At 40.8% G+C, this 17,991-nt stretch overlaps 1 protein-coding gene across 6 annotated transcripts in view; it reads left to right on the top strand.

The window, feature by feature from the left end:
- The window catches only part of NRF1 (nuclear respiratory factor 1), a 134,697-nt gene that overhangs the window by 92,479 nt on the left and 24,227 nt on the right, over positions 1 to 17,991 (top strand). For all 6 annotated transcript variants that reach the window (XR_004351402.1, XR_004351403.1, XM_032642852.1 and 3 more), the window contains exon 10: positions 6,273 to 6,397. Coding sequence is in view for 4 of the 6 variants with exons in the window: in XM_032642852.1 (XP_032498743.1) it covers positions 6,273 to 6,397 (125 nt within the window). In the remaining 2 variants the exon portion in view is untranslated. The remainder of the gene's footprint in view (positions 1 to 6,272; positions 6,398 to 17,991) is intronic.

Genomic DNA, 17,991 nt, shown 5'->3' with positions numbered 1-17,991 from the left:
ATAATTTTCATCATGTAGAATCATAAAGATTCAATGAAATGATGTATATAAAACTCTCATCAAAGTGTCTGGCCTGTAATTAGCATTTCAAGAATTATACTTATTATCATTTAACTTATATTTTAAAATTTGTCTACTTAGAATTGTTTACAGCGAGAAGAGATTAAAAGTAGAAGGCCAGTTAAGAAGAGGCAGTCCAGGTATGACTTGTCAAAGGTGTGGAAACTAGTAGTAAGAGTGGAGATAAAGTGACTGATTTTGAAGGAAGTATGGTAAGGACTTGGTGGTTGGTCAGGTATAAAAAACTGAAACATACACAAACGCTTCTCCTTCCAGAGTTACCAGTGAGTCCCTGAGTGACCTGGGATAGAAACTTTTTTCTTAGCCCATTGAACCATATCACTTTTCAGTAACATGAAAGTCTTATTTGATTCCTTACACTTTGACTCAATCCTACCTGTACCTTTGAGAGAGGACACACAGATAAACTTCCTGAAAGCTATGGCCAGAGTGAAACCCTCCTTCCTTTTGGTCCGGTAACCCCTCACTGTAGCGTGGGGTCTAAAAGGCCACCATCAAAGACCAGAAAAACTTCATTTCATCGAGCCAGCACCTTTGCTATTCCAGTGAAGTGGGAGTGTCCTGGGAACCCTGTACATAGTGGAAAACATGAGGCACATTCTGGCTCCCTTTAGTGTAAGGACCAGGGCTTATTTCTAAAGGCAAGGAGGGTAATGGTTTCCCCTGAGGGCTTGTTAACAAACTCAGATGCAGCTGAGGTGGCTCCAGTGTTTACTCCAAAGGAAGGAGAATATGGTTCACTGTGGCATGTAGGAGTAAAGAGATGTTGAAATCTGTTTGCAATCAGATAGTTCAACACCCCGATGAGTGTTGGGGGATGGTGTGTTGCAGCCTCTGCTGAGGGTGAAGAAACCAAGCCTGGCAGTGAAGACTAGACTATAGCAGGCTACTAGGGGAACATCATGGGCTTCTAATTCCAGGAGCGGTAACCCACTGTCTAACGTCAGGAGGATTGGACTTAAGACACAAGCCCTTTGTGTTTGCTTCTCTATGGGATGAGACCCATTCCCAGCCTCTCCAAAGAATTCGTTGCTGGAAGTCGTCTTAGTGAAAAGTACACTGCGAATCGGGTCTTTGTTCCTGTGGTAACAAAACGATTTCCTAGAGCTGCTCCCTTCCAGCCTCTCTTTTTCAGGTGCAGATGGAACAAGCATGGTTCTCTAACAATCACCTGCACCTCTGCTGCATTGTAAACAGCAGATGTGGGTGCAGAGCAGAGAGAGAGAGGCAGGCAGGCTACATGGAATGGCAGCTGGAGAACAAGAAGGCAGAGGGGTTCTCTCAGCTGTTGAGGGGAAAGGGGATCAGGACAGGTGCAGGACAGACCTTTTTTTCAACCATGCTGTTAAAAGAATTTTGTATAGCAAGTTAGAATGAGGGCCCTGGGCTCAGACAACCTGTAGCCCACCCTCCATACCCAAAAGGGGTATGGAGAAATTGTAATTTAAAAATCTAGAAGCTAGTTAATTTTAATTATTTTCAAAATACAGAATAAATTAACACTTTTAGGAGGAGATGGAGAGAGAATCAAGTGAACAAATGAAAAGCAGAGCGTCACTCCTCAGACCTGTTCACCCTGAACAACCAGACAGGAAAGGAAATGAAATCATCATTTGCTTGTTGCAATACAGTGATTAATTTGAAGTTTCAGGTCGTTGGTTAAGTTGTCCTAAACTTACATTCCCTCTTACACAAGTCCTGCAAAGCCAGTACAGTCCTTGCACATAGAGACAGGTACTGATAAATATTGGTAGACTGAATCTACATTTGCTCTGGTAGAAATTTATGTGATGTTGTTGACAGGAAGACAGTTTTTACTGAGTGTCTGCTGTGTGTAGTGCTGTGACTCAGTGCTATGGGGAAACAAACGCTCAAGAAAGTTAGAGTTGCTGTTCTTTTGCTGTGAAGAGACTTTGCTTAAAGAAAAGAAGTGAATCATGTTTCTAAAGAAAAACTTACTCTTACCTTTTTTTTTTTTTTTTTTTGCGGTATGCGGGCCTCTCACTGTTTGTGGCCTCTCCCGTTGCGGAGCACAGGCTCCGACGCGCAGGCTCAGCGGCCATGGGTCACGGGCCCAGCCGCTCCGCTGCATGTGGGATCCTCCCGGACCGGGACACGAACCCGTGTCCCCTGCATTGGCAGGCGGACTCTCAACCACTGCGCCACCAGGGAAGCCCAACTCTTACCATTTTTTAAAATGAAAATATTGACTTAAAATTAGAGATCTTACTAAAATAAAACATGGCTTTAATATATGAACTTGTATTTATTTGTCCAGTAACATGGGATGGACAACCTAGATCAGAAATCCTCTCTGGAAATAGAGGACAGGGACTATGCAACTGCCTCTTTTTCCTATAGGTGAAGGTGGGACACTTGCAGATAAAACATTGACAGAAAAAAGGTGGGGGGGGGGGGCTTGTTAGAAACTTCTCATTTGTAACTGGTTTGGAAATGACTTTTGTCGAAAAATTGCTAAGTGGTAGCTTAGAGACATTTTGATCCCTACTCACCTTTTAAGTGAAGGTAACCTTTTTCTCGCAGTACAGTTTGATCACTTCCCATGAAGTCTAATGGTTAGAATAGACTTGAGAATGATAGTCTGCTGACCACAGGCGTCACCATTGTCTTTTGCACCATGTAAAAGATCCATGCATTGCTGCTTTGCCCCTGGCCCCTGAACATGGCATGCAGTAACTAACCTCACCGACCTGTGGACCTGTCATCCCTGTCGGACCCCTCATCCCTGGCATCCCAGATTGCTTTAGTTGTTGCTGCTTCACAGCTTTCTTCCAGCATAACATATTTTAGAAAGGCACTAAGAAAATTGACTTCAAATACTTAGAGCTTCAGACATTATAAAATGGGTATGACTGGATACAGGGACTCTTCCGGGTCAGGGCTTGGGTGGCTGCTCTCCCCCTCATAGCCTGTGAAATTTCACCCTGCAAGCATGTGTCCAGGAGTGGCAGGACATCACCTTTGATGTCATAAGAAATAAGATTATTGTAGATTGTGATAAAACAGTGGGGAAATGAGCAGTTGCTGAGGTAACCTGTAAACACAGCTTCCTATTTCCATATAAACAGTTCTCATATACCAGCTTTCTTTTTCAAAATACCACACAGCTGAAGCATTTTCCAAAGAATATCCTTTTTGGCTTTCCATGAAGTCTCAGGTCAGAGTGTTAAATATTTTTATCGTTAATCCGTGATAGCTGAACACTGCAGAATTGGCTGGTAGTATTATTTGACACAAGTTTCTCAGAAAAATATTAAAAGTTAAGGGTCTAGGCACTAAATAATCATTCGTTTTACTATCTCTAATGAATAATTATAAAGCATCCTAAAATTAAAATCTACCTTGTAAAAGGTAAAGAATAGCCTTAGTAGTAATTCCAGATCCAGGGTCCACTTTGGCTCTGAATTCATGTTACAGATACTATGGAATGACTGGCTGTGGGTATCACATCGGAAGTACGTTTTAGCACAGAGATTGATCTTAGCTTTTAAAGGGGCCGCGTGGAAACTCTATGATTCTGTTCAGCTTTTTGCTCAACCTCAATTCCATCCCCAAATTTTTTATAAAGGAAGTAAATAAATTTGAAATATGTAATCATGATCTTGAACTAAGTTAAAGGAAGCCTGGAAATTAAAAGTTACCACAGCTGAACAAATAGAAAAGGGGGTGGGGGGAATCAGCAGTTTTACATTTAACTTATTATTTTGAATAAATGTCAAAGAGTATTTATATGGGGAAATACCAAGTTAGGTAAGAAAAGCAGGCTATAAAACTGTGTACAGTATGATCCTGATTATCTGTTTAAAATTGTGTTTAAGATTAGAAGGAGGGGGCTTCCCTGGTGGCGCAGTGGTTGAGAGTCCACCTGGCAATGCAGGGGACATGGGTTCGTGCCCCGGCCCAGGTAGATCCCACATGCCGCGGAGTGGCTGGGCCTGTGAGCCATGGCCGCTGGGCCTGCATGTCCGGGGCCTGTGCTCTGCAACGGGAGAGGCCACAACAGTGAGAGGCCCGTATACCGCAAAAAAAAAAAAAGATTAGAAGGAAAATGGCTCTTATCTCTGCGTGATGTTTAAAATTTTTCTTTTATACTTAATGAATTTTTACAAGTCTCTACATGCATTTTATTATCAGAGAAAAATAACTTTTTAAACACACACATAACAATTTAAAAAGCAAGGCAAGTTAGCAAGAAGGGCAGAATTTTCTATTTAATGAGACTTTTCTGTCCATTGGACTTCTTAAACTGCTTCCTAACATCCTTATAGTGACCAAGAAGTCTTCCCCAGAAGAATGATTATGTCAGTTGCTTTACTTGTTTGCTGACTCTCTTAGATGAAAGTGACACTGTTAAGTTTGGTACACATTGCTTTGCCCACAGTCGTGACACGTTTGCCCTAAATGGTCCACAGCTGCCCCCCGCCCCATCCTCCCCTACAGCTTGTTTTTGCGAGATGACTGCCATAGTTGTGGCAAAGTCTGCAGCTTCAGAACAAAGCTGAATCAACTAGCTTATTTGATGTCAAACCCAGGACTTTGTCCACCTCTGATAAACTAAATGACGCCACCTCCTTTTCTCCATGCCCACTTTTGATACTCCCTCAGTAACTGTGCAGAGTGGTACCTGGTACTTTCCCAGGAGAGGTGATGAATTTATCTGGTGGGTTCTTTTTTTCTTTTCTTCCACATTTTAACATCTCTGAAGTTTGGATGGTAAACTATAATCTTACGATTACAATTGTCAGGATCTTTTTTTTTTGTCTGTGCTGTGGGACTTGGGAATCTTAGTTCCCTGACCAGTGATCGAACCCGGGCCCTGGCAGTGAAAATATGGAGTCCTAACCACTGGACCACCAGGGAATGCCCAGGAACTCTTCTTTTTTTGCTGGCACATGAAACAGTAATACATTTTATAGTTTGTATCATCATCGAATCAATAAAAGTGGGTATTTATGCATATAGTAAAAGCATACAATAAGGAAAAGAAAAATGGGATACAAACTGCTAGAATAGTGTTTACTATAAATAGATGGCTAATATCTTTCTGTTATGCAGAGTGTTTGGTTTGCAGTGAAGGGAGGTTTATTATTTCACTATGTTTGTAGAGTCAAGGATTTTGGGCTTATAGTGATAATTTAAACTTTTAAGTGTTAATTTAGTTCTGCCTACCTATACATGAAGCAAAAGGAAGGGCTGAACTTTGCAAGATATTAGTCAACCATTACTTTGTATTTGGAATCATGGATGTAAACCAAATTGCTATTATTTGATATATTTTTATGTATCTTTTAAAAAAGTTTTATTTTATATTGGAGTATAGTTGATTTACAATGTTTGTTAGTTTCAGGTGTACAGCAAAGTGATTTATACATATACACATGCCTATTCTTCTTCAGATTCTTTTCCCATATAGGTTATTGCAGAGTATTGAGTAATTATTTAATATTAATTGAATAGCAAGTCCAGGTTGCTGACTCCTCACATTATCATCCATCCTTAGCTATAAAAAGGCAGTTTCAGGGCTTCCCTGGTGGCGCAGTGGTTGAGAGTCCGCCTGCCGATGCAGGGGACACGGGTTCGTGCCCCGGTCCGGGAAGATCCCACATGCCGCGGAGCGGCTAGGCCTGTGAGCCATGGCCGCTGGGCCTGCACGTCCGGAGCCGCGACGGGAGAGGTCACAACGGTGAGAGGCCCGCGTACTGCAAAAAAAAACAAAAACAAAAACAAACAAAAAGGCAGTTTCAGATGGTCTGCCTTGTGTTACCATAAAGAGAAAAGAGAAAAAGAAAACATTGTGATTGACAACCAAAATGGCTTTTGCATTGTGAATATGGATCAGAGCTTCCACTATGGCTTACAGGCACTCGATTGATCTTGATAAAGAAGGGACTGGGAATGCGTGCCTTCTGTCCTTAAACACCCGTATCCTAGGTTTAAAGAAAATCTCACATTAGCTGTATAAACGTGAAAGACTTGGGATTTCTCTAGCTATTTATTATTATCATTTAAAAATTGCTCTGATTCTGTCAATAGCCTTATGTGCTGGTAGGCTCACAAACATGGAGTCGGTGGAGAGATCCTAGGGAAGGCTGAAAGTTTGGTTTGTCTTGCTGCAGTGCTATACCTTTATTCAACTCATACATTCCCCCCTCCTCTTTCTATACCCACAGCGAAGCTGCCGCCCATGCTGTCGCCACCCTGGCTGAGGCCACCTTGCAAGGGGGGGGACAGATAGTCCTGTCTGGGGAAACCGCAGCAGCTGTCGGAGCACTTACTGGAGTCCAAGATGCTAATGGTAAGAGAGCATAAATATTTTATTGAATTTCTTCCCTGTTTCCACTTAAACCTTCATGACATGACTGACAACAAACCCTTCAGAATGAGGTTGAACTTTGATTTGAGTTTTTTTATATTGGTAGGCAATTGATACCTAGGAAAATTCTAGGAGCCTCTGATTCCTTTCACTAGTAGGAGACTTGGGGTTTCCTGGGAGGGAAAAAAAGCCATAATAATGGCTACCTAACTGAATGACTTATTTGAAAAGTGACTATTTGCTGTGACAGTACTTGCTGAGAGGGATTTTTAAATTTTCCATGGGGTACATTTTGTCCATTTTCTCCCATGGGGTAGATCAGTGTCCTTTACTGTAGCAGAGACTCTCCTGTGGGCGAGTGCATTGTGGTAGCGAGGAATGTTCTGACTATCTCGAGAAGGGCACCACCATCTCACCACAAGGTCAGCCAGCAGGCTGTGATAAAGGCGCTTTTCTGATTGATGCTCTGGGTTCTGCTTCCTGTTAAATGTGGCCTCACCAAGGACCTCCGGATTGAGCCAATAACTTGCCACCACCCTGCCCTTCTTTCCCGGCTCTTTGACTTCCTGGATATTGGTGATATCCTGAATAAACAAGAGGGATAAAGTTCATAGAAATATGACAAAAATTTACAGCTCCAGCCCAGCTCTTTGGATCTACTTCAGCAGGCTCTGGGAGTCAGTAACGAAGTCTTGAGCTGCCCGGGAAGTGCCTCAAAAGTCTGAGTCAAAGAGGAAGACCAGTCCTGTTCTGTGAGACTCTGTGTGACTGTTTATTAAGCTTTTAAAATATACATATACTTAAGTAGGACAAATTAAGTACTCTATGGTTTTTGGAGATTTGTAGTTTAAAGTCCTGGAAAGAGGATGGATAATGACATACTTTTATTTAAGCAGACAGTTCCTTAATGGCATTTAGTGGCTGAAGGAAAAGTCCCTGACACTTTTTTTAGGGTAGATCCCTAAGAACTAAATAACATGTTAGTTGGAAAAGTCTTTGAAGAAAGACACAATGCTGCATCCTCCTTCAAAAGTGGGGAGAAGAAAGCACTTCTGTCTCCCAGAGAAGAATAACAGGAAATGTAAAGAGCCATGTGGCTTCTGAGAATCATTTTCTTAAACAAAAAATCACATATTAAAACTACAGCCTGCTTTTTCTGTAGGGCTAGGGGCTTCCATGAACTAACCCAAATAGAGATAAAGTTGATCTTAGCCAGAACACTGCAAGGTAAAGGGCATCTTATAGCCATGTATGTTCAGGGTGAAATGGACCATAGTTGGAATTAAGGAAAACCTCCCTCTTGAGCTTGAATCCTACCCCTATTTCCTTATCTTTTTCTATTCCTCATTTCAGTCCTCATCTACCTTGAACAGAAGATATCTGACTGTGTGACATTCTTCTGAAGTGCAATTCCTGTTATTCACTATGGAACTACTAAAAATAATTCCCTGTGTGGGTTTGATGGGATACTTTGTTATCCCTTCTAGTGGTCTTGACCTGTCCGGTTGAGGAGAAGAGACTGCTTTATAGTTCTGGCTCCTCCCTAGCCTCACCTTTTCAGGTAGATGAATTTATAGGTAAGTGTAAGGACTCTCTGGGGCTCCCGCCAAGTAGATCTATTCAGCCATGAGATAAAGGTCAACCACACCACTACTGTTGATTCCTGGGAGCTGCTTCTTTTCAGTAGCTTGGGTTGTGTGAATCAGTTGTGTTGACTTCATGTTGTTGGCTGCATTTGTGATAAGAGAAAATTATGATCTACATCCAAAAAGCCAGTGGTTCCCCAAAGCAGACCATTCCCTAGTTTGTGACCTGCCAACATGTGTGAACTCAGACTTGAGAGTTGGATTTACCACTTTCTTGGTGCTATATCAAATCAGACTGTTGAGTTGTGCCTTATCCTAGTAATATTAGGTGAAGGCACGTATCATGTCATCTATCCCTTGGGAATCCAGAGGATGAATCTAATATTGGATATGATCCAGGTAATTCTGATGCTCTTTCTGCCTTCTAGCATTTTTACCCAGAGTGCTATAGGATTTACTCTGGGACTTGGAGCCAAAATATTCTCATTTAACCAACTAGTTCATCTGTCTGGAATTTCAAGGGTTCTTTTTTCATTATTCTTTCAGATTGTGTCCTATTGGCATTGTTTGTCACTTTTGTCATGACAAGCTTATGGTGTCTGCCAGTAGACTAAATTTATTATCAGGAAGAGTTTATTATCAGGAAGATGACAGCAGAACAAGGTGCTATTTGGTAACAGACACTACTGGGGAAAAAAATACATCCCAGATTCCAAAATATGGCTTAAATAAAAATCCTTCTAGCAGATGACTCTTCTAAGAACAATGCGGATATTGACCTGTTCCGACCTGAAGCAGGAGTTTCAGCATCTTCTGGGATGGAACTAGAGGGGATGGAGGACCATTGTGTGTGAAGCTTGACAGAGTACAGTAACCAATGTGAGATGGCTGGGGCAGTGTAGGTCAGTGGTTTTCAAGTTAAGGATAATGACACCTTCATGGTAGAAGTTTAAATTCCAAATTACCAAGGCAGACCGGACAAGAGATCTTGTATCTGAAGACTTCTTTTTTCTGGACCCTATCTCACCCCAACACTAAAGAGACTACTCAAGCACTAGCATTACTCTATTTCATTTATGTTCTCCCTTTTTTTTTTTTTCTTATTTTAAAATTCTATTTTTTAAAATTTGTTTTATTGAAGTATAGTTGACTTACAATATTGTGTCAATTTCTACTGTGTAACAAATTGATTCAGTTATAATATATATACATACATTCTTTTTCATATTCTTTTCCATTATAGTTTATCACAAGATATTGAGTATAGTTCCCTGTGCTATACAGTATGACCTTGTTGTTTATCCATTCTCTATATAATAGTTTGCATCTGCTAATCTCAAACTCCCAATCCATCCCTCCCCCACCCCCCCCTTAAGTCGGTTATCTTTTTTTTTTTAAGTTGGCTGTGCTTTTATTAATTTTTTCTGATATTGAAGTTTGCAGTTGGCTGCGGTATTTTTCTTTTTTTCATTTTAACATCTTTATTGGAGTATAATTGCTTTACAATGGTATGTTAGTTTCAGCTTCACAACAAAATGAATCAGTTATATATATACATATGTCCCCATATCTCTTTCCGCTTGCGTCTCCCTCCCTCCCACCCTCCCTATCCCACCCCTCCAGGCAGTCACAAAGCACCCAGCTGATCTCCCTGTGCTATGCGGCTGCTTCCCACTAGCTATCTACCTTACGTTTGGTAGTGTATATATGTCCCTGCCTCTCTCTCGCTTTGTCACAGTTTACCCTTCCCCCTCCCCATATCCTCAAGTCCATTCTCTAGTAAGTCTGTGTCTTTATTCCTGTTTCACCCCTAGGTTCTTCATGACATTTTTTTTTCTTAAATTCCATATATATGTGTTAGCATACGGTATTTGTCTCTCTCTTTCGGACTTACTTCACTCTGTATGACAGACTCTAGGTCTATCCACCTCATTACAGATAGCTCAATTTCGTTTCTTTTTATGGCTGAGTAATATTCCATTGTATATATGTGCCACATCTTCTTTATCCATTCATCTGATGATGGACACTTAGGTTGTTTCCATCTCCGGGCTATTGTAAATAGAGCTGCAATGAACATTTTGGTACATGATTCTTTTTGAATTCTGGTTTTCTCAGGGTATATGCCTAGTAGTGGGATTGCTGGGTCATATGGTAGTTCTATTTGTAGTTTTTTAAGGAACCTCCATACTGTTCTCCACAGTGGCTGTATCAATTTACATTCCCACCAACAGTGTAAGAGGGTTCCCTTTTCTCCACACCCTCTCCAGCATTTATTGTTTCTATATTTTTTGATGATGGCCATTCTGACTGGTGTGAGATGATATCTCATTGTAGTTTTGATTTGCATTTCTCTAATGATTAGCGATGTTGAGCATTCTTTCATGTGTTTGTTGGCAGTTTGTATATCTTCTTGGGAGAAATGTCTGTTTAGGTCTTCTGCCCATTTTTGGATTGGGTTGTTTGTTTATTTGTTATTAAGCTGCATGAGCTGCTTATAAATTTGGGAGATTAATCCTTTGTCGCTTCATTTGCAAATATTTTCTCCCATTCTGAGGGTTGTCTTTTGGTCTTGTTTATGGTTTTCTTTGCTGTGTAAAAGCTTTTAAGTTTCATTAGGTCTCATTTGTTTATTTTCGTTTTTATTTCCATTTCTCTAGGAGGTGGGTCAAAAAGGACCTTGCTGTGATTTATGTCATAGAGTGTCCTGCCTATGTTTTCCTCGAAGAATTTGATAGTTTCTGGCCTTACATTTAGGTCTTTAATCCATTTTGAGTTTATTTTTGTGTATGGTGTTAGGGAGTGATCTAATCTCATACTTTTATATGTAGCTGTCCAGTTTTCCCAGCACCAGTTATTGAAGAGGCTGTCCTTTCTCCACTGTACAGTCCTGCCTCCTTTATCAAATATAAGGTGACCATATGTGCGTGGGTTTATCTCTGGGCTTTCTATCCTGTTCCATTGATCTGTATTTCTGTTTTTGTGCCAGTACCATACTGTCTTGATTACTGTAGCTTTGTAGTATAGTCTGAAGTCAGGAAGCCTGATTCCTCCAGCTCCACTTTTCGTTCTCAAGATTGCTTTGGCTATTCGGGGTCTTTTGTATTTCCATACAAATTGTGAAATTTTTTGTTCTAGTTCTGTGAAAAATGCCAGTGATAGTTTGATAGGGATTGCATTGAATCTGTAGATTGCTTTGGGTAGTAGAGTCATTTTCACAATGTTGATTCTTCCAATCCAAGAACATGGTATATCTCTTCATCTGTTTGTATCATCTTTAATTTCTTTCATCAGTGTCTTATAATTTTCTGCATACAGGTCTTTTGTCTCCTTAGGTAGGTTTATTCCTAGATATTTTATTCTTTTTGTTGCAATGGTAAATGGGAGTGTTTTCTTGATTTCACTTTCATATTTTTCATCCTTAGTGTATAGGAATGCCAGAGATTTCTGTGCATTAATTTTGTATCCTGCTACTTTAACAAATTCACTGATTAGCTCTAGTAGTTTTCTGGTATCATCTTTAGGATTCTCTATGTATAGTATCATGTCACTGCAAATAGTGACAGCTTTACTTCTTCTTTTCTGATTTGGATTCCTTTTATTTTCTTTTCTTCTCTGATTGCTGTGGCTAAAACTTCCAAAACTATGTTGAATAAGAGTGGTGAGAGTGGGCAGTCTTGTCCTGTTCCTGATCTTAGTGGAAATGCTTTCAGTTTTTCACCATTGAGGACAATGTTGGCTGTGGGTTTGTCATATATGGCCTTTATTATGTTGAGGAAAGTTCCCTCTATGCCTACTTTCTGGAGGGTTTTTATCATAAATGGGTGTTGAATTTTGTCAAAAGCTTTCGCTGCATCTATTGAGATGTTCATATGGTTTTTCTCCTTCAGTTTGTTAATGTGGTGTATCACGTTGATTGATTTGCATATATTGAAGAATCTTTGCATTCCTGGGATAAACCCCACTTTATCATGGTGTATGATCCGTTTAGTGTGCTGTTGGATTCTGTTTGCTAGTATTTTGTTGAGGATTTTTGCATCTATGTTCATCAGTGATATTGGCCTGTAGTTTTCTTTCTTTGTGACATCCTTGTCTGGTTTTGGTATCAGGGTGATGGTGGCCTCGTAGAATGAGTTGGGGAGTGTTCCTCCCTTGCTAGAAGAGTTTGAGAAGGATAGGTGTTAGCTCTTCTCTAAATGTTTGATAGAATTCGCCTGTGAAGCCATCTGGTCCTGGGCTTTTGTTTGTTGGAAGATTTTTAATCACAGTTTCAATTTCAGTGCTTGTGATTGGTCTGTTCATATTTTCTGTTTCTTCCTGATTCAGTCTTGGCAGGTTGTGCCTTTCTAAGAATTTGTCCATTTCTTCCAGGTTGTCCATTTTATTGGCATTGAGTTGCTTGTAGTAATCTCTCATGATCTTTTGTATTTCTGCAGTGTCAGTTGTTACTTCTCCTTTTTCATTTCTACTTCTATTGATTTGAGTCTTCTCCCTTTTTTTCTTGATGAGTCTGGCTAATGGTTTATCAATTTTATCTTCTCAAAGAACCAGCTTTTAGTTTTATTGATCTTTGCTATCGTTTCCTTCATTTCTTTTTCATTTATTTCTGATCTGATCCTTATGATTTCTTTCCTTCTGCTAACTTTGGGGGTTTTTTGGTTCTTCTTTCTCTAATTGCTTTAGGTGCAAGGCTAGGTTGTTTATTCGAGATGTTTCCTGTTTCTTAAGGTAGGATTGTTTTGCTATAAACTTCCCTCTTAGAATTGCTTTTGCTCCATCCCATAGATTTTGAGTCGTAGTGTCTCCATTGTCATTTGTTTCTAGGTATTTTTTGATTTCCTCTTTGATTTCTTCAGTGATCACTTCGGTGTTAAGTAGTGTATTGTTTAGCCTCCATGTGTTTGTATTTTTTACAGATCTTTTCCTGTAATTGACATCTAGTCTCATAGCATTGTGGTGGGAAAAGATACTTGATACAATTTCAATTTTCTTAAATTTACCAAGGCTTGATTTGTCACCCAAGGTATGATCTATCCTGGAGAATGTTCCATGAGCACTTGAGAAAAATGTGTATTCTTTTGTTTTTGGATGGAATGTCCTATAAATATCAAAGTCCATCTTGTTTAATGTATCATTTAAAGCTTGGGTTTCCTTATTTCATTTTGGATGATCTGTCCATTGGTGAAAGTGGGGTGTTAAAGTCCCCTACTATGAATGTGTTACTGTCGATTTCCCCTTTTATGGCTGTTTGTATTTGCCTTATGTATTGAGGTGCTCCTATGTTGGGTGCATAAATATTTACAATTGTTATATCTTCTTCTTGGATCGATCCCTTGATCATTATGTAGTGTCCTTCTCTGTCTCTTCTAATAGTCTTTATTTTAAAGTCTATTTTGTCTGATTGAGAATTGCTACTCCAGCTTTCTTTTGGTTTCCATTTGCATGAAATACCTTTTTCCATCCCCTTACTTTCAGTCTGTATGTGTCTCTAGGTCTGAAGTGGGTCTCTTGTAGACAGCAAATATATGCGTCTTGTTTTTGTATCCATTCAGCCAATCTGTGTCTCTTGGTGGGAGCATTTAGTCCATTTACATTTAAGGTAATTATTGATATGTATGTTCCTATTCCCATTTTCTTAATTGTTTTGGGTTCGTTATTGTAGGTCTTTTGCTTCTCTTGTGTTTCTTGCCTAGAGAAGTTCCTTTAGCAGTTGTTGTAGAGCTGGTTTGGTGGTGCTGAACTCTCTCAGCTTTTGCTTGTCTGTAGAGGTTTTAATTTCTCCATCAAATCTGAATGAGATCCTTGCTGGGTAGAGTAATCTTGGTTGCAGGTTTTTCTCCTTCATCCCTTTAAATATGTCCTGCCACTCCCTCCTGGCTTGCAGAGTTTCTGCTGAAAGATCAGCTGTTAACCTTATGGGGATTCCCTTGTGTGTTATTTGTTGTTTTTCCCTTGCTGCTTTTAATATGTTTTCTTTGTATTTAACTTTTGACAGTTTGATTAATATGTGTCTTGGCGTATTTCTCCTTGGATTTATCCTGTATGGGACTCTCTGTGCTTCCTGGACTTGATTAACTATTTCCTTTCCCATATTAGGGAAGTTTTCAACTATAATCTCTTCAAATATTTTCTCAGTCCCTTTCTTTTTCTCTTCTTCTTCTGGAACCCCTATAATTCGAATGTTGGTGCATTTAATGTTGTCCCAGAGGTCTCTGAGACTGTCCTCAGTTCTTTTCATTCTTTTTTCTTTATTCTGCTCTGCAGTAGTTATTTCCACTATTTTATCTTCCAGGACACTTATCCGTTCTTCTGCCTCAGTTATTCTGCTATTGATCCCATCTAGAGTATTTTTCATTTCATTTATTGTGTTGTTCATCATTGTTTGTTTCATCTTTAGTTCTTCTAGGTCCTTGTTAAATGTTTCTTGCATTTTGTCTATTCTATTTCCAAGATTTTGGATCATCTTTACTATCATTATTCTGAATTCTTTTTCAGGTAGACTGCCTATTTCCTCTTCATTTGTTAGATCTGATGGGTTTTTATCTTGCTCCTTCATCTGCTGTGTGTTTTTCTGTCTTTTCATTTTGCTTATCTTACTGTGTTTGGGGTCTCCTTTTTGCTGGCTGAATGTTCGTAGTTCCTGTTGTTTTTGGTGTCTGTCTCCAGTGGCTAAGGTTGGTTCAGTGGGTTGTGTAGGCTTCCTGGTGGAGGGGACTAGTGCCTGTGTTGTGGTGGATGAGGCTGGATCTTGTCTTTCTGATGGGCAGGTCCACGTCTGGTGGTGTGTTTTGGGGTGTCAGTAGACTTATTATGATTTGGGGCAGACTCTCTGCTAATGGGTGGGGTTGTGTTCCTGTCTTGCTAGTTGTTTGGCATAGGATGTCCAGCACTGTAGCTTGCTGGTCGTTGAGTGAAGCTGGGTGCTAGCGTTGAGATGGAGATCTCTGGGAGATTTTCGCCATTTGATATTATGTGCAGCTGGGAGGCCTCTTGTGGACCAGTGTCCTGAAGTTGGCTCTCCCACCTCAGAGGCACAGCACTAACTCCTGGCTGCAGCACCAAGAGCCTTTCATCCACACGGCTCAGAAGAAAAGGGAGAAAACGTAGAAAGAAAGAATTAGTAGAAGTAGAAAGAAAGAAAGGAGGGAGGGAGGGAGGGAGCAAGGAAGGAAGGAGGGAAGGAAGGAAAAAAAGAAAGAAAGAAGATAAAGTAAAATAAAGTAAGATAAAATATAATAAAGTTATTAAAATAAAAAAATAATTATTAAGAGGGGAAAAAAAACAAAAAAACGGATGGATAGAACCCTGGAACAAATGGTGGAAGCAAAGCTATACAGACAAAATCTCACACAGAAGCATACACGTACACACTCAGAAAAAGAGGAAAAGAGGAAAAAATCATAAATCTTGCTCTCAAAGTCCACCTCCTGAATTTGGGATGATTCGTTGTCTAAAGGAGGGAAGGAAGGAAGGAAAGAAAGAACGAAGATAAAGTAAAATAAGGTTATTAAAATAAAAAGTAATTATTAAGAAAAAAAAAAAAGACGGACAGATAGAACCCTCGGACAAATGGTGGAAGCAAAGCTATACAGACAAAATCTCACACAGAAACATACACACAAAAAAAGGAAAAGGGGAAAGAATAATAAATCTTGCTCTCAAAGTCCACCTCCTTAATTTGGAATGATTCGTTGTCTATTCATGTATTTCACAGATGCAGGTACATCAAGTTGATTGTGGAGCTCTAATCCGCTGCTTATGCGGCTGCTGGGAGAGATTTCCCTTTCTCTTCTTTGTTCTCACAGCTCCCAGGGGCTCAGCTTTGGATTTGGCCCCGCCTGTGCGTGGAGGTCGCCGGAGGGCGTCTGTTCTTTGCTCAGACAGGATGGGGTTAAAGGAACCGCTGATTTGGAGGCTCAGGCTCACTCAGGCCGGGGAGAGGGAGGGTCACGGAGTGCAGGGCGAGCCTGCGGCGGCAGAGGCCGGCGTGACGTTGCACCAGCCTGAGGCGCGCCGTGCGTTCTCCCGGGGGAGTTGTCCCTGGATCCCGGGACCCTGGCAGTGGCGGGCTGCACAGGCTCCCCGGAAGGGGGTGTGTGGATAGTGACCTGTGTTCGCGCACAGGCTTCTTGGTGGCAGCAGCAGCAGCCTTAGCGTCTCATGTCTGTCTCTGGGGTCCGCGCTTTTAGCCGCGGCTCACGCCCGTTTCTGGAGCTCCTTTAAGCAGCGTTCTTAATCCCCTCTCCTCGCGCACCAGGAAATAAAGAGGGAAGAAAAAGTCTCTTGCCTCTTCGGCAGGTCCAGACTTTTCCCCGGACTCCCTCCCGGCCAGCCGTGGCGCACTAACCCTCTGCAGGCTGTGTTCACGCCGCCAACCCCAGTCCTCTCCCTGTGCTCCGACCGAAGCTCCGCCCGCTCCGGCAGGGGAGCAGACAAGCCTCTTGGGCTGGTGAGTGCCGGTTGGCCCTGATCCTCTGTGCTGGAATCCTTCCGCTTTGCCCTCTGCACCCCTGTTGCTGTGCTCTCCTCCGAGGCTCCGAAGCTCCACCACTCCGCCACCCGCAGTCTCCGCCCGCGAAGGGGCTTCCTAGTGTGTGGACACTTTTCCTCCTTCACAGCTCCCTCCCGCTGGTGCAGGACCCGTCCCTATCCTTCTGTCTCTGTTTCTTCTTTTGCCCTACCCAAGTACGTGGGGCGGGGGGGGGGGGGGGGGTTTCTTGCCTTTTGGGAGGTCTGAGGTCTTCTGCCAGCGTTCAGTAGGTGTTCTGTAGGAGTTGTTCCACGTGTAGATGTATTTCTGGTGTATCTGTGGGGAGGAAGGTGATCTCCGCGTCTTACTCTTACGCCATCTTCCCAGAAGTCTCTCCCTTTTTTAATAGTGGTAATTGAGTCTTTGGTCTTTTATGATGGTGTTTCATGGTTTGGTTCAATTCAAAGATTTTCACAGGTGCCTTTCTCTTTGAAATGCTAAATCTGGGAAAGGCCTCTGGTTGAGTTCCTTCCTCTACCTCTTCTTTTCTTTCTTCTTTCTTTTTCTTTTTAACACAGTTATCCCTTGCTTTTCCCCCCAACACATCTTAAGAGGTTGAACAATTTTAAATTGCCCATTGGTTTCCTTTTTTCTGCCATCCTCTGTACCCTAGAACTCCCTTTGCTAATGGACTCCAGAACCAATGAAGGCAGGCTCACACGGGTTGAAGAACTCTCGAGTGATATTCACCTCTTATCCATCCTTGCCATCCATTGTTAGCAATTCTCTAGGGAACCAGATCCACAGATCTTTCAGCTTTCTTTCTATATCTACAAAAAATAATGAAAAAAGCTAGATGGGGGGAAAACAAAACAAATAATTGAAGTTCATAGTTAATCAATAAAGGTAATGGGAATCATCTGCTTCAATTATTGTCCATCAAGCTTCGTACCAGAGCTGCTGAGAAAGGATCAACATTTTCTAAAATGGCTGACACTTTTTGTGACAACACCACAAGAAAAAAGGGGAGCATAGCATTTCCTGGAGGTGTTTGTTTTGGTTGTTTTGGTCCTGATTATAAAAATCATCTATGATCCCACTACATAGAATGTTAATATTTTGAGGGTTTGTTTTTGTTGAGTTTTTAAAATATGGCCTTTTCCCCCCATTCATAAGGTTTTTTAACCTAATTAAGATCATGTTGTACTATTTCATAACTTATTTTGAAATATCTTCACCATTTTCATGTTGTTAAATATTTTTTGATACTTGCTAATATATGTTTAATACTTGCTAATATATCATCATATTATCCATCATAATAACCAATTCCCTATTGTTGATAATTTAGGCTATTAATAATATTTTTACAACAAAAATAATACTCTTCATCTTGGTATAAAATCTTGTCCATACCTTTGATTCTTTGCTCTCTACATAGCTCATACTTGCTTATACTTACAATAGAACTGTTTAGAACCTGCTTTGTTACCCTTCACCAAAATTGGATATTAGCATAA

The sequence above is a fragment of the Phocoena sinus genome, chromosome 9, assembly GCF_008692025.1.
Source record: "Phocoena sinus isolate mPhoSin1 chromosome 9, mPhoSin1.pri, whole genome shotgun sequence".
Lineage (NCBI taxonomy): Eukaryota > Metazoa > Chordata > Mammalia > Artiodactyla > Phocoenidae > Phocoena > Phocoena sinus.
Note: the sequence above shows the minus strand (reverse complement) of the source record. Positions and strands in the feature narration are given on the sequence as shown.